Source organism: Solea senegalensis, linkage group LG2 (genome assembly GCF_019176455.1).
Source record: "Solea senegalensis isolate Sse05_10M linkage group LG2, IFAPA_SoseM_1, whole genome shotgun sequence".
Lineage (NCBI taxonomy): Eukaryota > Metazoa > Chordata > Actinopteri > Pleuronectiformes > Soleidae > Solea > Solea senegalensis.
The window spans coordinates 9,182,967-9,206,308 of NC_058022.1; the positions used below are offsets into that span (position 1 = coordinate 9,182,967).

Here is a 23,342-nt window from a genome sequence, read left to right on the forward strand (position 1 = left end):
CATGACACACAGACGGGCTTTAACAGCAGTGTAGTGGGGTGTCTGAATAAAAGGGGTTGAAGTGACCCTGCGTTTAATTTACTAAGTCATGTTTTTGTAGTTGCAACAAACCGTCTGGAGTGGAAGACTCAACTACTCGAGCACCAATACTTGTAAAGTCACAGTGACAACATGATGTGTTTGGTTATTGGGAGACTTAAGCAAATACATTACAGCCATCATGAGTAGATTCTAGTGTTTTATATCATGGTGTTTTTGCACAGTTTCAACGGTTCAACTCATGAACATGAGCGAGTGCTCCAGTGAGAGAGAGGCATAGTTGAGTATATGTGTCTGTGTGTGTTTGTGTGTGTGTGTGTGCGCGCGGTGAGTGTGTGGTGTCATGTCCTGTGATCTCCTCTGAACGCACTCACTGGTCTTGAGCAGCTGCTTGTATAAGCATCTCCCTCATAAAATAATCATCCAGACTGCAATGGGCTGAGATGGTGCTGTGTTGGGCCTATTACCACTTCCCACTGACCGACCATCAGCACTAAAAACGCACTCTCACTGACACCCGACTCCCATTCAGGCACAGCAGTGATGTCAATCCCATCCTCCATGATGCCTTTGTGGCACCAGATTTACATTTGAATGTTTTGTTGAAATCCAAATTTAACGGCATGTTTACGTAGTCCTAATCCGTTTTGTTTCTAATATCTTGAAATAAATGAAAAAATATAAAGAAATGTAATCATATTTGTTTAAAACGCTGTAACACCGACAGTAACATAGTTGTTTTGTACATTAGAAATCCTGCTTTTGAGTTTACACGTATCTTTGACATTGTCAACAAATGCACATACTTTCAGTTGGAACAACGTGTCGGTTGTACATGTTCAAAGTCTATTCTGTGCTCAGCCCAGTATATTTGCATATTACAGTTACTGCACACACACACACACTCACGTGCGCTCAACTTATAAACACCGACGCTCACAGCTGTAATGGCAAACAGTCTGTATTCATGTAATTAAATAAACAATACATTTCCACCCACTCATCTGCTGCACATCTACTGTATAAAAAGCACTTTTTGTGCTCCCCACTCACTAACACCCATTCACACACTGCTGGCGCAGCAGGCAGGAGCAATTTGGGGTTAAGTGTCTTGTCTCAGGGACACGCGCTGCGACTCAAAGCCACATGTCTGTGACTTAAACCCCCCTCTATTTTGTCGAAAGACGTCCCACTGGACCGACTTCGTCCCGCAGCCGCCCCATTACATTTGTCACATAAAATCAAGCAATCAAAACCAAAGGTGCGTTCTGAACAGCCGTTTTAGTTTCCAGACACAGTACATCGGCTATAAGACAAATAACTGAATAATTATTCAGCAGTGCTAGTGTAGCACACTAGGGCTGGTAGTTTTTAAATTGATACCGATAGTATACGGAAATAAATAAATAAATAATAAATACAGTGATTTACACATTAATGTTAGACCACCAGTCATAAAAACAAGAAAGAAATATTTTAGAAATGGTTCAAAGACTAAAAATTTTAATTATTTATTTGGCAAATAACAAACTAAAATCATCTTTTCATACCCAAATTTGAGCCGACTCACTTGGCTTCTTAATCGAGCACATTCAACCACTAAAAACTATATTTTTATGTACAGGATTGCAGTTTTTTGTGAAACAGTAAATGTGGACAACATGGATAATAATAATTATGTTTTTGCATTAAAAATCTACTGCACACTACAAATTTTGGTGTATTAACCATTACAGAAAAGTGATTTTGATAATTACCAATGCTGTTAATTTAGGGCAGCTGTGGCTTTGGGTGGTGGTTTACTAAATTTGTGGAGCACAGTCAGTATCTCTGCCTCCGTTTCGTTCTAGTGTTGCTCACGACACAGCTCGAAGCATGTGTGAGGAAAAGTAGGGAATTTTTGAGACAAAGAATACTGTTTTTTTCCAGTCAAATGAAAACGTAGGCCACAAAATTCAGTAAACGGTGAATTTTTAGTTTTTTTTTTACATTGAGTGACGTGTATAAACAATCTATTTATGCAATTATTCAGGAAAAACTTCATTACTCTTGCCAGAGGTGTTAAGAAGCTGAGTTGCACTTAAAACTGGTATTTTTTTTATCAATCATTTCATTGTCTTTCCACTGATTTGAGTGAAAAGCAGTAGAATGTCTGTGTTGTGCAGCAGAAGCAGCTCCAACTGCTGAGATCCTAAAATAAGGGTGAATGGACATATTGGAGAGAAGAGTTAAAAATAGGAAGGAAGAGCTGCAAAGACCACAGGGATTTCTACTTCTCTGTTGGACTATTTACAGCACCAGGCTCTGTTTCTACACCACAGTAATTTTCTTCCTGTGTTTCACGGAGTTTAGGGTTCTTCTCCAACTCGGAGGTGAAGCAGCTGCTCAGCTGGAGTACACAGTGAAGTGGAACTGGTCTCACAGCCTATCTGCATGCACATGGTTTTTTTTTACCCTCTCAGTCTCTGAACCCTTAAACCTCTCGCAGGCCTCTCTCCTCTGAGCGTGAGTGGTTTACCGTGCTTGTCATTCACTCACCTTGGTTCTCTCAGCTGCCTCTGGGATTTGAATTCTGACTACATATGCAGCGAATCCAGTTGCAGATAATGGACTTGAGCCACAACTAACGATGATTTTCATAATCCATTAATCTGTCAGTTATCTTGGTTAATCAAGTACTTGTTTGGTCCATAAAATGCAAGTAAATGTTGAGAAATGTTGATCGTGTTTGCCAAACCTCGGAAGTGATGATGTTCTCACATGTCTTGTTTTGTGCACAAACTGACATTTTTCAATTTAATGGTTTCTTTTGTCAAATGGAGCAATGAAACCAAGGACTATTCACATTTCAGTAGCTTTGGTTTTCAGAATAGTTGGTAATCGGTTTGTGAAACTAAAACTGTGTGGGGAAAAAAATTACTGTCCATCACAGTGTCCCTGAGCCCAAGGTGATGTTTTGCGTCAAACCAAGGGCACTTTCATAATTGAGCAAAGCCATGTGAGGTGAAATTACACAGACCGACATAACGACGTGATAAGAGCAGGATGAATGGGGCCGGATCAGTGCAGAGAATCGGACCATGAAATAAGCCTCTGGCTCAAATTAGCTTTTTAAGTGTGTTTGATTTCAGCCAGAAAGTCTGAACACAAACATGCACGGCACACTAATATTCTGATCTATTGGAAATTTGATACAGGTCGTGTAAAGATTACATTCTTGCGAATACCAAATTTGGCCTCACTCTGAGCTTTGTATTTTCTGATGTTGAGATGTGAGATGGTAAAAAAATGCCTTTGAGATTCAATATTGACCAAATATATACATTTTTTAACCATCTTGTTTATGGATTTTCCCAACTAGAGGACAGTATTATAGGCTGCAGAAGAGGAAAGTTCACGTCACTGCATGGATGTAGAAACCAATCCAATTGTGTGTGATTGGCATTTTTGTGACTGCTAGAAAATCATATTTTGATTCAAAGAAACAAAGCAACTTTCATTGGAACTTGCTCAGTTGCATGTAAATAAGAATATTAGTGAAATACGTTTGTAACCGCTTAGTTTCAGAATAACCTTTCCTCTACAAATCTTTGTATTGAGCCACATCTTTGTCTAAAACAGGGTTTCAGCAATTAATCATTTTATAAACCAAACAACTAATACTTTGAATTGAAAAATCCAATCAACAGATACACTGTTAATGAAAATAATAATCATTAGTTGCAGCCCTATCTACTCTCTCTTTGACTTTAAAAGTAGATGTTACCGAAATCCAGTGCCTGGTGGACATGATGAGTCATTTAAAAGAATTGTTGAGGGAGATGTGAGCCTCATTTCTCACATCGCATCCCCTCCGAGAGCCCGGGCTGCTCACGCTCCGGCACAGGCCGGATAACTGAACAGAAAATGCTCTTATATCATCTATCTATTTCACCCCGGGGCCCCTGACTCCTGCCCACTCCTGTCTTTGTCTGTGGCCCACACTCTACAACTTTTTTTTTTTTTTTACTTTTTCACCACCTGACCTCCGCCTCAAGTCCTGTGAAGCTATGAAACTGTGGCCGTTTGTGCCCCCCTGCCCCCCACTCCCTTCACCCTCAGTTCTAACAAAAGACAGTTTTACTTTGCCAAACACCGCCACTCCTTTAGTATAATCAGACAAAGCAATACTGTGTTCCTACACAAATGAATGTACTTGTCTTGTGCTGCGAAGCCTGAAATGATTCCAGGTAGTACACATTAGTCAGTCGGCAGCTTCAAAGTACAGCTGTTTTCAGACATGAACTCTGGTAAAGGTCTGGGAAAATTGTGTCCAAAACATTCTCCCGGGTTCACCGTTCTCGTGTACAGAATGCAGCGTGAGGTTGTCTCTCGGTCAGACCAGAACTTTCAGGTGAAGGGTGCTTCCTGAGTCCAACAGGCAGGAGGCAAAACTCACCCACACACACAGTTGGTGCATCATTAGTTATAATGATTACAGTTTGTGGTGCAGGTCAGGAGTGCACGATACACTCACTGGCCACTTTATTAGGTTACAATTATCTTCTTCATATCTGTAATGAATGGTTGTTTCATAAATGCTGCAGTTTATAATTGCCTTGTTATATTTTTAAACATTACCAAGAAGGCAATTTTCCGCTCACAGAACTGCAGCTCACTGGATATTTTCTGTTGGTTTTTTTAACTTTTCTATTTCTGAAAGATTCTGACGGGGCCGAGTATAGCATCAATTAAATCCCCTTCCTTCGAATGCTTGGCTTAAACGTCACAATAGTTGATATGCGATGTTTTAGTTTAGTTTTATTCTACAACTTTTTTGCTGCTTCATTCAAACAAATTAATTGATTCACTTTCATAAAAAAGCAGCGTCCAATGCCCGCACATGAATAAAACTTGTAAATAAGTAAGAAACTGCAGAAAAGGGAAGATTTTGTTGTAACATTTAAACACATGAAATAACATTTAATCACACTGATGTTTTGTGATTTTATGCGGTTTACTCTCATTTAGCACCTTTTTTAATCATTATTTTCCTGGTCTGTACACGTGCACCCACCTTCACAACCACCTTTATTATTCTAGAATTGTCACATTTTCACTATTTAACTATTGAAGTCTTCTTTGGACATTTTTTCTTATTGCAATTATGTCACACAGACAAAACTTCAAATTGTTTTTGTTTTACTAATAGTAATAATAATAATATTATTATTTTAGCAATATTGCGCAGCCCTCGTAAAAGGTAGAATCTGTCTGTGATGGCCGTTGGTGGCAGTCGCTGCATGTGTTGGCAGCTTCCTCTTTTGCTTCGCGGTTTCTTAAACAAATGGTTGCTCTTTGTCATTCACCAAAGGATTGCATCACTGCATTCTTTTTTTTAAAAAAATGCATAATATGGTTATTTGCATGGATGTACAGGAACATGAACAGAATAAGATCATTTTGATTTATTTACTTTTTTTTTTTTTAAATAGATCAATAAAAATAACTATTAGATGCTGCTTCAATTAATATAAATGTTACTTCTCTGTGACATTTTAGTACCAGTCGTAAATATGTCCTTGACTGACCCAGTGCACGCTGTAGTTACAACTTAGAACACGGAAGGTCAGTAGTGTCCTCATTCTGGGTCTTTGGCCGGTGTCTTTATGTGTAAAGTTAACATACACAATTGTGTATTTCTAGTCTAGATATTAAACAAAGTCTGAAAGAGTGGTTTGTTTTTATTCTGCAGTACTTTGTTTCACAGTGAGTATTGGTGTTAAACCCAGGAAGCTGCTGCTTACGAAAGCATGACACTGCATTTGGTTAAAGTCAGTGAAGCACAGTTGGCCTGGTCAGCGGCAGTTTTGTGTGTTTCTAGTCTGGCTACTCTTTACTGTGATCTTTTAAGTAATGTCACTATTTCATTGCTATAACAAGGATTTGTTTTAACGTATGCATCACAGTCGTGTTTTAATAATTTTGTCCGTTCATTGTTGATGGTCGGTTGATGAGCACCAGCTATTGGTGAAGAAAGGAAATTCAATGTGAACTTCCTGTTTAATTGTGGGTAACCAAACGCACACACAAGCTGTGAAAGCAGCGTGGTGTGCAATTACCCTGCACAGGCTGCTGCCCCCTTACCTCAGTTTGGAAAGGATAATAGGAACGGGTCATTAAAAGGTGATGCTGCCCTAAACCTCTGCTGCTATTTGGTCATCTGCTGTGTTTGAAGATGCAGTAGAGTGATTTTGAGATTTTGTTTATAATTGCTCCTAATTATACAGTTGTGTACACAATGATATTGCTCTTTTAGGGTCCTAACTTCACTTGTTATGTGATACATTTTCTTTAATTGACTAATTCAGCCTGTTGAAGAGGCGCACAGGTGGCTTTCTTCACATCAAAGCTGAACCTGTTTGAATGAAAGTCTATGGAAAAAAAAACAAAAAAACCCTCTTAATCACTTGATTTATTGTATTGGGAAACATTTCCCTGAAAAGTTTATGGTCTTTTTTAGGTCTTTTTTTACAATACAGCATGATATCCATTTGGTAATTTATGGCTGTGGTGGGATAAACTGCAGATGTCAGACGCGGTGACCTCTCGGTCGTCTTTACTGCCTGAACAGAGCCATAAATAAACATTTCATCCGATTTTTTACAAAGTTGTTCGGCAGCTTTTTAAACTTTACTGCCAAGGGGTTTACTGCCAAGTTTCAATACATTTATCTACAGCCACGGTTCTCAAACTGTGGTACACGTACCACCGGTGGTTCAGCTGGAGTGGAGCTGAGGAATTTTGACCCAATAACAAGTAAATTATCTCTCGCTCCGTCTTAATCTAATCTCACTATTCCAGTGTGTGAAGTGTATGTGAGGAAGAGGAGGAGGATGAGAGAGAAAATGATCTTATTGGGAATAAATCTGGCTCCTGTGAAGGGTCCGTAGCTGACTTTGCTCGGCCTATTTACTCCATTGTTTTTTAATGTTGGTGATAATGGTGTTTCTTTGAGAGCTCAGTATTTTCAGGTATGTGGCTCTTTCCGCATGCCTGGCAACTCTCAAAAGTAAAATCTATTACTACTGAAAGATGTCATTTTATTTCCTTACTTGCATTTCATTTACTATCCTCATTATTGCTGCAACCTTATCCCATTGTGAGACTAATCTTAATACTATTATTAGGAATTTAGTAAGACCTATGGCTGTTTATATTTGTACATCATCTTGGTTAAAATATATGAATTCCCTAAATACAAGATATAATAACTAACGCTGCTGTTACAACTAAAAAAGAATAAGAACAACACAATATAATATCCTGTTACTTTATCCTTTATACAAAGCTATGGAGCATTGTGTTCACACCAATCATAATAACATTATATTACACTAATGCAATAAGGGAAATATATGTTTATCCACAACAGATCTGTTTTTTTATTTTTTTATTTATCAATTATGGAAAGTGCCAGTACTTGTAAGTATGGCTTAATGGTTAAATGTAACATGGGTTTGTGACTCAATGTGACTTAACTATTGTCTACTGGCTTTGTGGATTAAATAAAGAAGATATTTTTATAGACCGATACTGGTCATTATTACTGGATCTGATTTCGGACAGATACAAATGTAAAATCCAATACAATCCAAAAATCCAATATATCGCATGCTGCAGAGACTGTAAATGTCAATAGAAATCAGCAGCAGCATTTTAACTGATTCATATTGTGGGCTTTTTATTTATTCTTTATAGGAGAGGAATATCTGTTATAAAGTTGGAGAATTATGTTTTTGAAATAGCTTGAAATGACTAGCACAATATGAGCTTCATCTTTTAAAAGGTCAAAAATGACCGATATCGGTATCTGTACATACTCTAGTTTGTGATATCGGTATATCGGACACAAAAAAAGTGGTATTGTGCCATCCCTAGTTTATACTGCCAGATGAATGATGGCTGGATTCCATTTAGTGCATGCTAACTTACTGTCATACTGTACTGACCAAAGGAACTGAACAGAGCCATTGTAAGTGATCTGTAATACTTGTGCTTTTCCTGACATCAAAAAGATAAAGGTGAAGGAGAAGTAACGGAGGGTGTAATGAAACTTTAGTACAATATTGCTGATGCCAGCTGCTGTAAAACCCCAAATAAGAAGTAACACAAATGATCTTGTTCCCTGCCAGGGGGAATAAGACAGGAAGAGTCAGTTTCTTCCTTTAAATCAGTGTTTTCCAAACTAAAGTACCATTATTGCCAATGTTAAAATACAGTGGTGTAAATTTCCCACAGGAGGCAGATTTATTCCCAATAATTTAATTTGCTCTCTCATAATCTTTCTTTTCCTCACAGACACTGGTATAATTAAATTAGATTAAGATGGAGTGAGAGATAAGGTGACTCATTATTATTATTATTATTATTACTTTTATTATTATTATTTATTCATATATTTTTTTGTCATTTGTTTCAATATTCCTCAGCTCCACTCACATACCCTGGTACCGCCAGAGGAAGTCTGCGTACCACTGGTGGTACACGTACGACAGTTTGAGAACCATGGGTTTGAATCAAAAATGCAAACAAACTGTGTCTTTATTGTTCTGCATTTCCACATTTCGCTTAGACTTAATTTATTGGTCACCCTCATATTTTAGTGCTTAATTAATCATAAATAATAATCGTGTTTGTCCCATTCCTCTTTTATAGCGTTGGGTGCAAAGTCGTACTGCACGCAGCAATCCTTTATAATATGGAGAAAAAGGAAATATATAATGTTATTTTCACCACTTTGTGCGTTGTCTCGGCTCAATAATAGGCGCGGGGCTCCTTTAAGAAAGTGACAGCAACAAACGGTGGAGGAGCTGGTCATGAACTGGCCAGCTGCAGCAGCAGCGGACGGTACGGCAGTGAAGGCATCTCCAAACTTTTCCAACACACAGTGAAGTGGTCTCTTTACTTTGCGTTGTCGTCTGCTGTTTTATCCCCCGACAATGACAACAGCCACCTCACTGCCGTACAGTGTCTGCCGTTGATAAACTGGATGCTACAGTACTTGGCCGCTTGGAGAGAAGAAAAACATGCGAGGGGGAAAACTTCTGGAATGATGCCTGAGCGACTGCATCCCTCCCTCCCTCCAAAGTTCAGCTAAGGTGGCTAACGTTAGCTAGCACTCATGTCCCAGTTCGCTTAATGCTGTGTGAGAAAGTTTTCATTTGCGTTTTAATGTTTTGTGGAAACAAGTTGTACTGTGTCACCTGGTGTAGCGGAGACTGTCGTGGCGATATGATGTGCGAGCGAGCGTTTTCATCCCTGGCTTCGTCCTGGGCCAGGTTACAGGATCAAGCTAATCACTTTTAGCCCACCGTGAGTTAGCTTAGCCTATGTCAACTAAAGTTTACTTTCTCTGGGAAGTGGCGTGACACGCTCGTTTTCCAGTTATAACTAAATCCCAGCGTGTTTTCAAGTTGTTTCAGAAGTTTCTACACACAGTGCCAGCATTTGTTGCGTGTGAAAAAGCATGAAATAGTAATGCACTTACTCGTGACCAGTGTTGTACAAGTTACTGTTGAAGTGCTTTAAGTAACTAATTTCATATGACCAGTAAATTAGTTTACTTGGATTTACTTTTCCTTTTCCTTGTGTCAAAAATAACAAGTTGAATGACATATGACTACATACGTTTTGTAAATGCAATCTAAAAGTGATGAATATCAAGATCATTTTTGGAACTGAATCTCCTTAATTCAAACAATTAGCACTTAAACTGCAGAACTGCAAACTCTCAAAACAAAACATCTGTCTCTCCCAACTTTGACTGTTTTTTTGCACATTCTTTCTGATGTGACCTGCCATGTGTAAGTATCACATAGGGCTCATATAGTAATAGGGCTGAAATAATAACTGATTAACTGCTAAATGAATCGTCAACTGTTTTGATAGCCAATTAATTTAAAGAGTGAAAACATGTTCATCTATTTAAATGCATATATTTCCCTATGTCCCTTTGCTCCATATAACAAAGAAATAAATAAAACTGAAGAGACATTCGTTCTGCGGATTTCCAGGTTTAAAAACACTGATTAACAATTTTCGGCATTTTCTGACATTTTATGGACCAAATGATTATTTTCTCGATTAATCTAATATGAAAGTAATTATTAGTTGTAGCCCTGCTGGGTAATATATTACAGTAAAATATTACTGGGTAACACTTTGCTGCCCAACACAGCTCCTGACATTGTGCATCATCTCCTTCTGTGGCTGTAAACTGAGGCAGGCATGACAAGGTTTGACTATTTGACTATTTTAGAGCTGACCACACTGATAAGAACTTAGTTTTCAGCTTTTTCCTCTAGGTCACTCACTGTATGCCTGTTTTTTTTTTTTCTTTTAATCTTTTTTGTTTTGGTTGGTCACATCCCTGCCTCTTCATCAACGCTCTCTGTTTGGCAGTTTTCAGCTTGGAGCCTTTCTGTGTTGTTGTTATCACCACTGATCATCACCACCTATCCAAAAGGGCCCACATTTTGGATGAAGAGGCAAGTGCAATGATGAAGGTGACCGTGACATTTGGGCAGACGGGAGTGGTGGTGCCCTGCAAGGAGGGTTGGACTGTGAGGGACCTCATCCAGCAAGCCACACAGAGATACAGGAAACTTCTCGAACAGGTACTGTTCATAAGTTAAAATGGCTGAAATTAGTTCACCAATTTTTTTGACATAGAACTGAAGGAACTGCTCCAAATCCAGGCAAAGTTTGTAAACTCCGCCAAGAATGCTGAGTTTGGTTTATTTGTATGTTTTTTGTCTGGCTTTTAGCAGTATTTCGCAAAATCTGCTGGATTATCTATCTATCTATTCTTTGCACAATACAGAACACCAGTGGAACATACAAATTAGGTTCTATGATGTGTAGTTGTTTTCCCCAAATTATGTAAATCAGGCTTCATACTTATCACAATCACCACACAAGCATGATAATGGGTTTCACAGGTTTGATAATCTTCCAGAGTGGGAGATATTGTAGTTGTAAAAATAACATTCCACTGTCACTGATACTACAGTCCAGCGTGCAATCTGGACTCAAGAGCATGAACAAAAGCATGGACAAATGAAAAAATGAAATTGTATCACTCTTTGAGTCTCCCTGACCTTTGAGCCACACGCTAGCTGCATTATTAATTGTAAGAAATAGTTTTGTAATAATGTGTAAAGATTTTCACGGACTCCTAAAAAGCCGAGATAACTTTTTATGAAACCGCACTTTCATAATATTTGAGGTTTTCCCTGAAGTCATTAAGGAATAATCGAAAGCTCTGTCAATTTTATATCATAAAAGGATTGTCTGATTTTCACAAACCAAAGTCTTGGGAAATCAGACAAAGCCAGGAGGTCCAGTTCTCCATAATTGCTGTATGAAAAATTAAAAAGCACGGCTGATATGAATTGTGATGGTCCAGACAGGAGTCAGCATGAGTCGTTTCCATTTAAGTTGTAAGTGTAAAATGCAAATGTCTCCCTCTTGTGATTCCTTTATGGCTGCTGTTGATTTTCTGTGCTGCACTCGGGGCGCGAACCCCCGTGACCCCCATCAGACGACCAAATCGTCTCATTGACTGGCTTCATATTGGTTCATTATTCAAAGAGCACAGCGGTTATGTGGATAGATGGCCTCAGTTGCGACTGAGGGAGAGATGTTGATGCTGTGTGTGAGTGTTTCTATTTTTGTGAGTCAACACTCGGAGGTGCACTCATTCTTTTCCCCCACCCTTCTTTGTTTCTTGCACTTTCTACTTTTTTTGCCTTCTTAATCTCCTTTCATCGACCTGTACTCTTGAGAGAGGGAGACGGAGGGATTCACATTGCCTGAACCCACACCTCTCTCTCATTTGAACTCTTCTTCCTCTTTGAACGGTTCCTTCTTCACCTCTTCTTCCATCTTTACTGTATGAGACTGTTCTTCCCCGTCTATAACAGAAAGCTGAGTCAAAGCTGGATGTCAATTCTATCTTTTTCTGTCAAACTGTGGTAATATTGTGGCCAAAAGTGTAGAAACATTTGTGGGAAGAGTGTTGTAACTTTAATCTTTCAAACATTTAATGCAATCTGAGAGATCTTTGGTACAATGCAGCAGGAAAAGTACAGTTCTGATAATATGAAACACAAGCAAATTCTTTTCAAAAAAGTCTGCCATGGAAAGGTCTGTTGCTAGGTGATGCATTGTTAACTTAAGCTGTTTATGACATTTGACCTCAAACTTCCCTTTTGAGTGAAGTGAAATTTATTTTTAGTTCACAACTATAAAGTCACACTTTCCGATTGTCAGTGTGAAGCGAAGATTCACGCTCGGTGAGTAACACTAATGTGGAGGGTGCTGTTGGAGCAGGAAAATGATAACACAGAAATGCCACTTTGATTATGACGATTTTGAAGAACGCAAGTCAAAACAAACACTGCATGTATTCTACTGTACTAATAAAATAGTAATTCATTGAGTATTCTGCAGTTAAGTTCTATTTTACAGTTTATTTCTAATTGACCAAAAGCACTAACAATATACATGTTACTATTAGTGAGAGGGCCAAGAGTGTTTTGCTCCTCTATCGATTAGGTCTCTTTAGTGTTTAAATATTTTGTTTCCCGCTTGTGTGAATGAAATGCCTCTCACTGTGTGTGTGTAGTGTGTGTTTTAACCTGCTCTCCCACAGCCTCTCTTTCTCCTCTCTCAATTTACCTTATCTCTTCCCACATTCCTCTCAGCATTTCTCAAACATATGCTATTGATGATGGAAGTTTTTCTTTTCTAGTTCTGTACAAATGATAAGTTGTTGGTATGGTCACTGTGAGTGTTAATTTACAATGAGTCTTCTGTTTAAAGTGTTATTTAGAGTTTCTCTAAATAACAGTTGATTTGTACTGTACAAGTGCAAACAGCAGCATGAGGACTCAGACACTGTCACACACCTGTAGTGCTTCTGGGAATGATGTAAAACACATCATTAGTCCCACTACTGTTTCACAGTAAGCTGGAATTTTTATCATTTCAGTTTTTTTTTTTTTTTAATGTTGTACCATTGTTAGCAAAATGAAATACACTTGGTAGAGACAAACTAGTGTTAAAATAGAGTGTATCAGTGGAGAGGTAAATAACATATTTTTTGTTTTATTTTGGTGGATCCTACTGGGAATTTCCCACTTGTTTTTTGCTGACTTTTTTGTTCTTCGCCCTGCTCTGGGATGGTGAATATGCTGTTGTCATAAGTTCTTCATGTTATCCCATCTTTTGTTTTCCATACTTTTCTTGCTGCTTTCCCATCACTCCGTCACTTTACTGCGGCACTAATCTGATGTAGTAGCAGTGCAATTATGGTTGTTAGTGGGTTTAAGGACTAAAAAACAGGATATGAGTACAATATAGAGCTGCCCAGTCACTAATCCTCCCTCCTAGTGCTGGGTTACTATCACTGTCTGTCTAGCGCCTGCTTGCCTTCCTCCCTATCAGCTTTATCCTACTTAGATAATATGCTGTCTGTAAACATTGTTGTTATCTTGCACGTTCCAGGCTGAATCCACTGAAGCTAACTAACACTGGCATTATCATTTATCAGCTGCTTTGTTAGGAGTTCCCGCAGTGGTGCTTAAGAGGAGCTAACACTTAAGAATAGGCAGTAAAGCTACATTTTAAGTGATCTCAGATCTAGAATTCCAGAATGGCAGTAAAGGAGGGTTGGTGTTGTAGAAAATAAGAACCAGACCTTTGTTACACTAATACACTGAAAAGCATCCCCAAAGTCGTCTATAGATGTTGAGCTCACTGCTGGCTCTGATTTCATTAGAAAACTCCAGGCCTGCATTTTAGACTGGAAGGGCAGAAATTGAGACCTTTGAAGAAGATGACACAGTTAGTCACAAACACTTCCTGGTTGGTTCTTATTGGCCACAACCCGGGTATCGGCTGAATGAAACAAAGCTCTGAACAATTACTTTATTTCCATTGTTAACAGAAGTCCTTGTTCATGTTCTGTGGTTGGTTGTTAGTTGTACTGAGTGAATATGATACATTTTTTTTAGTTACCTTAATACGGAAGTAGATTACTTTTGATATGCACCTGGGATGTTTTTTTTCTGAAATTAAAAATAAACTACATAATTTTCAAATGAAAACTATGTAGAAGTTTAATTTTTAATAATAATAATTAATTATGAAGATGTCTGTGCATCTCATGCAGTGGCCTGCACAATACTCATAAACAAGCTACAAATAAAAACATATACACAAAAACAACATTGACATAGCCTTATGATATTTATCATTTTGAGTTTGACGCACAAACTTTGTGTACACTTTCAATGGCTTTTAAAATTCACAAACCAGGCATATGAGGTGCTTATTACCTGTGTACAACAACAAAGCTTTGCCTCTTAAAACGGTACAAATTGAAATGGGGAAAACATTTATATGAAATTACCAGTACAGTATGCCCTCATATATGACAGTGCAACTGTTCATATTTGCGCCATCATTCTCATTCACCTTAATGCATCAGGGGGAAGTAAATGCACCATGGTCTCTCATCATTTATTATAAAATCAATGAGTACAATTGCTCAATGACAGCTGTATTGTAGACACATCAGTCTTAATGAATGAAAATAGAGGAAAAGCACATATTGTGCTCAGAAATTGTGGAATAGAAGTGGTGATTTAAAGGGACAAAAAACCTCATCATCCGTTTGGTTCAAGGAAAGAGACAGCAGTAAGGTAACTCCTGAAAGAATACAAACAAAGACGATGAATATAAAAAAGTCAGATAGCTTTAAGTGCTTTGCCAAGAGGAGGGGCGGCCAGATAAAGAGGAGAGTGGGAGACGAGAGGAGAGGAGGTTGTTTTTCTATGGCATTGTCAGGAAGTTATCAGCGTGTTGACACGCTTCTTAATTACCTTTGGTCAAACGGATAAGAGAGCGGTCGTGAGTTTCTGAACACTTTCAGGAGTCAATCATCATCATCATCATATTAAAATATTCAATTAGTTATATTCTTGTGTTAGCATGGGGTTCAAAAAAATTGTGTTGTAAGTGTTGTCCAACTTCAGAAAGCACACAAACAAACTATTAACTTTGTGTTTGGAAGCTGATGGTGGTGAACTGTGGGCGTACGTGTGTACATACTGTCATTTGTAAGGTGGGTGTTTATGGAAGGGCTTCCTGCCCATGTAGGCATGTGCTGTATTTTCATTAACCAAAGGAGGAATGCTGATGAGGTGTGGCTTAACAAGCTGATAAAAATCGTAAAAAAAAAAGAAAAAAGAAAATTCTGGCTCTGTGCCAGGGCACGGGCAATTATTTCTGAGAGGGAGGAAGGGGCTGGGAGGAGACATGGGCTGTGTTCTCTGGAGACACACATCAGGAGTGCGTAGATCATTTTCTCTTCAGTTCCTTATTCTAATGGACTACTTTGTTCGTATACATACTTTGTGATATACTCAGCCGGAACATTCATATAAATGTACAAATGCCGTTATAAATTCTAAAAGTGTTTTTTTTCTTTTCTGTAGTATCACTGATCACCAGTCGTAAAAAATTAACATGCATGTTTTTAATGGATGTGATTGTAGTTACGAAGCAGATGGAATCTGACTTTTCACCATTAGAATGATTGAGGGATCAGCCTGGTATCCATCTGTAATATGGAATGCTGCAGCTTTAACATTGATAATCGTTAGCAATTGTTACCATGACATTGCCCGCAAGATATTTTCCTGTCACAGAAGACTTGCTTTGTTATGGCTGGGTCACAAGATGGGTCAAGAGCCAATGTAAGTCAGATTTTGGTCTAGTCAAGAGGGGATAGATGTGGGGTTAAACACATACACATGCATAACAACACTGAATAATTTGTATAGTTATGTGTAAAGAAACTAATAATAACTGCAAGATCATATCTAGTGACAGTGAAATACCCAATTGCCTAAGATTATCCGCAGAAGTATCAAACAAACTGCTGTATTAAGTGTTAATCCCCTGATTTTTCAGATTCTATCAGCATGTTTATAGCTCTTATCGTGTGCCTCTAGGTTTGTAGAGTAGCTATGGGGTTTCTGCAGTTCTCCCACAATATGCAACACTTTATTCATGCACTCCCACTGGATATCAGATATGATCAGTGCACTCGCAGCTTTTATCTCACCTCACCTCACGATCTCTTGTCTTTTTTAGCTCTATGATTTGTCCACTGCATCATGAGATCACTGGGTGTTGTTGACCTAACAGTGGGTCATTAAAGGAATGAGGTTGTGGAATGGTATTTTAATTGTATTCTCTACTTTTTCTTCCTTTTGAAATTAATGTACTGTGATGATTCTAGTTTCCTGACTACAGTGGACACTTTCAAACACCACAAATTCAAAACAGTGGCCTAATGCAGATTGCGGATGTAGAAATAATTATGACTGTTATTTGCTTATTATCTTGTCAATCTGCTGGTCTTTAAACAAAGGCACATGACACCAGGATTTCTCATGGCGCTCCCCTATGGCCAACGTGACTATGACAAACATAAAAAGCAAAAAAACAAACAAAAAAACAACACAAATCTTTTGCAAGACAAATTACTGTGTGTCAGGTACGATGGATGTGTGTGCAGTGTTGACGGCTGCATTGTTGATCTGCAATTCTTATAGCTTTTTGTCTAGGCATAGTGAGTGAACTTGCTTGTGTGGTGACTCACTGTGAGGATGATGGATTAATAACCTGGCAGTAAACCAGTATAGACAGTATTTAGAACGTATTCTGAAGCCCACGTGACAATAACACACTGAACATAGTGAGATGTTGCGTGGAAAGAAAAAAACAATTACATGAACATTTGGCTCAGAAATGCTCCTTAGTAATTTTAAAAACATTCACGTGTTGTCCCAGACTTAAAGTGCCTCCAAACCCTGATTGATGGTGCTCAGGGATGATAAACACCGTGCTCAAGAAAAAAATAAAACAAAGTATAAAAGCAATGTAATGTTTGGAATACAATACATCTGGCCTGGGGGTCAGCCAAGTCACTGTTACAATGAAGTTATACAATGAATTCCAGAATGGAGGGTGGGAGGCAGAGGGAAAAACAATTTAACACTGTAAATAGCTGCGTGTCATAGACTTTGAAAAGTAACACAATGAAAAAAATGTGTATTTAACTACGCTTGAAGGCTTTATCTCAAGTAAGCAAACACAAATTATATACATATGCCAAATGTTAGTGAAGGATGACTAATTTCAAGGATGACTGGCTTTATTGTATGTTTTTATTATCAAACATGTAAACAAGTTGATAGTATATCAGCTAAATTTACACTGAGGTATTGTTTTATTGAGAGCAATGTTTCTAGGGAAGGGCAAGCTTCGTCAAGGCAACACTTATTTACTACCTTAGTACACTAAGATTTTTTTTATTATTTCTTACCTGTGGAATAACTGAGGTAGACATACAGTCAAGCCCAAGTATCAAGTATACGTGGCTATTAAGAATGTGTGTAATATTTTGTCTATATAATATCTATTTATTTATTGTTGTTAAATTAAATCAGAAATGAATAGTCGGTAGTAGAAGAGTGTCGTTGCATGTCTTGGTTTTAGAGACTTGCAGTTATATCCAGGGACATGGCGCCTTGCTCCGTCGCACACTCTCCCTGATGGGAGTTTTTGAAAAGCAACGACAAGCCACCTGACCCTGAAAGAGTGATTTAATAGAGCTCTACCCCGAAACCTTTTGACTTATAACTTTCCTTAGGCTGTGTGTGGTTTTCCTAGGCGTGTGCGTGTGTGCATGTGCTCTCCGGCGCATATGCCAGTGTTGTCTCAATATGTTGTTCAACAACCAGCTCAGAGTAGTCAGCTGTCCAGTGCGGTGCTGATGTCATTAATCACAGAACCAACACAGCAGAGAAAGGTAGTGAGGAGGGAGTGAGAAAAAGCCAGGCTGGAGTTGTAATCTGTAAAAAGGTACCGGGGGAAAGATATAGGAGATGTGTGGAAGAAAAGAAATAAAAGAACATAGGGGAAGGCGAGTTGAATAAAGAGAGCCATGTACATGAGATGAAGGAAGAAGTTGGTAGAGAAGACCGTTATGGTCTCTTTTAGCATTGGCTTTATTATTATTTACTTCTTGATAATTGTACTAATGTTTAAATTTAGTAACGTTTTGAAACATTTATTTAAGTATAATGTGTAAGGTGTCAGCTGAGATTGGCTCCAGCTCCCCACAATCCTCATGTGGAAGGTAAAGAAGTAGACAGTGAATGAATAGACCTGAGTTAGGTTGGACCTACAGTATGCTTTTATTGCTGATTCAGAACTTTTAATGTTACTTAGCAAGGCTTTACAGCCTCTGGCTAGATATCTTGAGATTGTTGTAATGAGTAGTAGTTTTATTTGCACACACACCAATTAATGACAGTATATAGTATATTTAACCCATCCAAACTGGGTGCTGGAGCAGTGGGCTGCAGATAGCAATGGTGGTTGTGTACCTTGCTCAGGGGCACCCCAGCGCTTGTCCTGCCCTGGGATTTGAACCATCTGGTTGCAAGCCCTATGCCCTTCCACTTGGCCATGTGACAGGAGCATTATTTCATGGAGACGGAGATTATTTTTCATATACTGTTAAGTGTAAGAAAAGTGGATTTACCTCACTTGTGTTCTGTGTTACAGGAAGGGGATTTCTTGGTTCGGACTCACCACGTTGAATACTGTGATGGGGGGATTCTGGACCCTGACGACATACTCAGCGATCTGGTAGAAGACAAGGACAAGGTAAGAACATAACATGACTCATTATTTATGACTCATGCTTTTAATCTGATGAAGCTGAAATGGCTTTACTGGCTTTTATTTCTACCTCCTTTTAATGTAAAAACACTGACTACATGAGCAGAGAAATCCCGTGGCTTTATGTGACTTTAAGCTGACCAAAAAACAGCTTTATTATCTTCTCAATTAATATCCGTGAACTGGAACTAAAGAGCGTGAGGTTGGACTTCAATAGCCATTAATTAAAACAGCCCAATTCCTGAGTGATTAGTATTAGTGGTGTACACAGTTATGCATGCAGTCGGGTATTCAGCCAAGCAGTCCATAAAGTTGCAAACCAAATGCCTCGCCGGCAGCTTTCACTCTCCGCCCCAGAGCTGGAATATAATCATCTTTAAGCCACCTACCTTTTATTCTTTAAATCTTTTTTGATGTCTCTCATAAAATGTATATAATGTTGACTATTGTGTGTGTGTGCATGTGTGTGCTTGTTCAGTGTTCAGACTCCAGAGTATTATGCCTATAAGCCACTGCAGCCCTTTGATAGAATATTGCCTCACAAGCAAAATTCAAAGGGAGTGGTTTTAACTTGCCTGAAGCTTTAGCCAGTGTCATTAGAAATTCACTTCTGAGACTTTGCAAACTGAATCCATATATTCCCCGTCTTTCTTATTTTCCCCCCGAGGAAAGGGTCATTTTTCATTTTCCCCTTTGGAAAGTCTTGTATATTTTAGTACCCTCTCATAGAGAGTGACATTATTAGAATGTGATAAATGGCCGAGATAAAGGCCGTTTTGAACCATGGCTCAGGAACTTAAATGATTCCTCAGCCCCATCTCTGTGGTTCTGCACATTAAAACAATATCAACATGATTTAATGAGTCTGCGTGCTATGATGATCTGAATTTTACATTTAGGTCACAGCTAATAAAAGTCGGAAGAACCTACCGGTGTTTTGCCCTTTCCTCAGCTCACACTATCATGCCTTAAAGGGTGTATGAATACTGCAGGAGTTTTGGAGATTCTCTGAACTAATTAAGAACAAAGTTGCATTTGTTGGCTTTTTTTTTTTTACTGTGGCTGTAAAAGCCTTTGAAAAAGACCCCCTCGGTCTCCCCAACCAGGACTCAAGCCTCTGTTAATGACATGATTTTGGTCATTGTGATATGTTCTGTGATGTATTCCATCCACATACTCAAGCTGCATATAAATGAAAACAGGGCTCCCACGGGTCAGTGAAATCCTCAATAGTTTGTGAATTTGCAAAAAAAGATGCCCAAGGCCCAAAACAGACACGGGTCATTGAAAGTGCTTAAATTTTGTGCACGAAAGAAGTTCAGTTCATATTTAGGTAAACGCCACCGATGTGCCCTTGTCTATTACAACACCACCTACTGTTTCATGCGCCCTGCATTGCTTGATGTAGTTGTAATTACTGGCAGTGTTGTGAACACTGTACACTGTCTCTCTCCAGCCGTTGACCTGAGGTTCCATGCAGAACAATGAGTGAGGCAAGTTAAGCAAGAGAGCAAATGATGTGATGCCTGAGAAATGCAAATGCCAAGATCTTTGGCTCACCAAAGAAAATTACAAAGACTGCTCTCACAAGTTGCCCTCCCATCTTAAGATGTGTCCGATTGAATTTGAGGGATTGGTCCTGGAAAATCCTGAAATACTCCTTGAATTTGATGCCAACTAACGTGTGGGAACCCTGTAGAAATGTACATTTTTGGCATTTTAAAAGAAAACCGATCGCTGTGCAGATAAGTGTTTTAGTTTCATATGCAAAGTAATCGGCATCCATATACTCTACAGTTGTTTGCTTTGTTTTATGACATGAACTTGAATACAAGCATTAACTGAGCATTGTCAGTGGTAGTCGATGTTTAAAACTAGAATTTTAGTTTCCAAACCACTCTCAAATGTGTTTTAAGAGGGAAAACATAGGCATGTGGAACACATGGAGTGTTTTTTCCCGAAAAGTTTACACCGATGTCACGCAAAAAATGACCTGAGTGGACTGTCTTTACTGTGAACAAATTCCCCCCATGACATTTTATGAGATGAGTTTTCCTGTTGAGCTTGAATCTGTGGGGATTACATGACACACTAAACTTCAACCCAGGGGCCATATGATTCAGTGACAGAAGCAATAACAGAGTCAGCAGACCAACACCTGATTTAGGAGACTGCTACAATGAGAGCCTGTTGCCATGGTTATTTCGAGATTCATCGAGCAGCTTGTACTGGTCCCACAGCTGGCAAGTTGCCAATTGCCCTGTGCTACTGTAAGCTTGTGCAGTTTTTTTTAAGTGAAGGTGTTACAGACTGGACTTCTACTCATGATCACTCGCTGTAGCATTGAGAATACTTCACCGGTCCTCGACAGGAACTTTCTGCTAAGAAAACTCATGGAATATAATTGATAGTGCAGGCGGAGACCAAGGAAGTGATCCTAGGTGGCTCTTGTGCCACAGCTTTTTTCATGATTAAAACAAGATTTCCCATTGTTTAAGCTTCTTAAATGTGAATATTCTCTTCATTACTTTGCTCTGGATAACAAATTAATTAAAATTTTGGTTTGTGGACAAAACAAGACATTTGAGAACGTCATCATTTTCAGGTTTGATGAACACCGATCAACATTTTTTAAGGTTTTCTGATGTTTTATGGACCATCGATTAATCGAGAAAATAATCGACAGATTGATTATGAAAATAATCGTTAGTTGCAGCTCTAATTAAAATGTCTCCCAAATAATGTTTTCATATAAGTCATTATATATTATATTATCACCTATAATATAAGTAGTTATGCGGGACTTAAGCAAAAAGCTGTGTATCTGTGTAAACAAAGAATGTTGCCTCATTTTTAAACTGTGGGGGTGACAGAGTCAGAGAGATATCAGAGATTTCATTGACATTTTTCTTCATCACTTTACTCAGACTTGAATAGTTTGGTGGTGACTTGCGAGTGACATAAAGGTTAAATAAATAACTAAAAGGTGACGTCAGAAAGGAGAAGCTTTCTTGAAAATGCCACAGGAACACTCCCGATTTTGAATTGATAGTAGGTCAGTTGCACATCTGTGTAATATTAAAGGGGAAGTGACCTTGCATAACAAATTATTTTGTGCAGTTGCTCAGTGTGAGTGGTTTGATGAGTGAGTGAAGTTAAATAATGAATTAGTAAAAGTAGGCAATACTAACCAGTTTTAATGACACATCTATAGCAACTGTTACTAGGGACATCAATTCAGACATGGACATATTATAATTAGCTGTGGTTTTACCTGCAGCAGCTAACGTCGCCTTTTAAGTTTCATAGCCCAACCACTATTCTGGTACCGGATATTCTTCTGTAGGTTTCTTTTCAACAAAGTCAAATGAACAGACATTGGAATGCTTCCTCATATTTTAAGCTTTCAACCACTTCATGTTGAAGGCTTTCAGCCACAAGTGAATCATTTCCTTACAGTGCTTTGCACATTCCCATCTTGTTTGAGGCTGATGATCAAAACATTCTTGTTCCATTAAAGCCTTTTGCTTTAACCGGCTGTTATAGCAACCCTTGACTGCACATACAATACCTGTTTTCTTTTTTTTTTTGTTTTAGAAGTCAGGTTATCTTTCAAAGGTGTTGTCCTTCTTGCTGCATAGAGCTGCATAATTGCTGACCAGGAATGCCCGGAGGTCTCGCACAAAAAAATAATGGTGGACTATTTTCTGGTTTCTGCAGAAAACGAAATCTATACCATGAATAAAAATAAGTGTGTGTATGTGTTGAGATACACACCGTATTCATTGACAGGTGTTGTGTTCTCGATTTTTCTCCAAATCCTGTGAAGTGAAACAATGCAAAACCTACCTTTGGGGCACAAAAACCACCATCTACTTTGAAAGCAGCGGCATACAAATGCACATTTGTATTCTAGGATCAAATACAGTGCTATATTTCATAATTCCTCAAAACACACATATATGGTGAGACACACACAGAGAAATAAACCGTGCCGAATGATATCAGCAATACACACTTCTGAGCACCAGAGATTGCATATGAAATGAAAGTGTGAAATATTCATTGGATTTTAAGGCAAGGCTCTCATAGTATTACTGAGCTGAATAAATGGCTTCTAATCCCAGATGAGTGTTTTACTGGGGGGAGAAGGGTGGGGTGGGGTTTATAACCACAAAGAAAATAGAGAGGGTTTTTTTAATTCTCCCCAAGACTGAGGTCATATGTACAGTTTCGCAAATCCATAGCTGAAAAGTACTCAAGTGATGTATTTTGAGAGCGAGTGCACGCATTTATCAACTTAAATTGGTCCCAAAACAGCTTAAAGTGCTATATGGCAAATGAAAGCACAGTGGCAAGTATGTTAAAATATAACATATTATACTATCGACTGTAAGTACATACAGCCTCTGAAGTTCAGCATTGGTCAATTTGAATTTAAATAACATTTACATTATCATAGAAATAACTGTTTTGAGATAAAGCACTTTTAACAA

General features: G+C 38.5%; 1 protein-coding gene across 7 annotated transcripts in view; it reads left to right on the forward strand.

The window, feature by feature from the left end:
* Window positions 1–8,927: 8,927 nt before the first annotated feature.
* The window catches only part of pard3bb (par-3 family cell polarity regulator beta b), a 181,684-nt gene continuing 167,269 nt past the window's right edge, over window positions 8,928–23,342 (forward strand). For 5 of the 7 annotated variants that reach the window (XM_044013098.1, XM_044013106.1, XM_044013123.1 and 2 more), the window contains exons 1-3: window positions 8,928–9,179; window positions 10,483–10,697; window positions 18,730–18,831. In XM_044013098.1, the coding sequence (XP_043869033.1) occupies window positions 10,578–10,697; window positions 18,730–18,831 (222 nt within the window). In that variant the 5' untranslated portion in view covers window positions 8,928–9,179; window positions 10,483–10,577. The remainder of the gene's footprint in view (window positions 9,180–10,482; window positions 10,698–18,729; window positions 18,832–23,342) is intronic. The other 2 variants (XM_044013139.1, XM_044013146.1) reach the window with 1 other exon arrangement.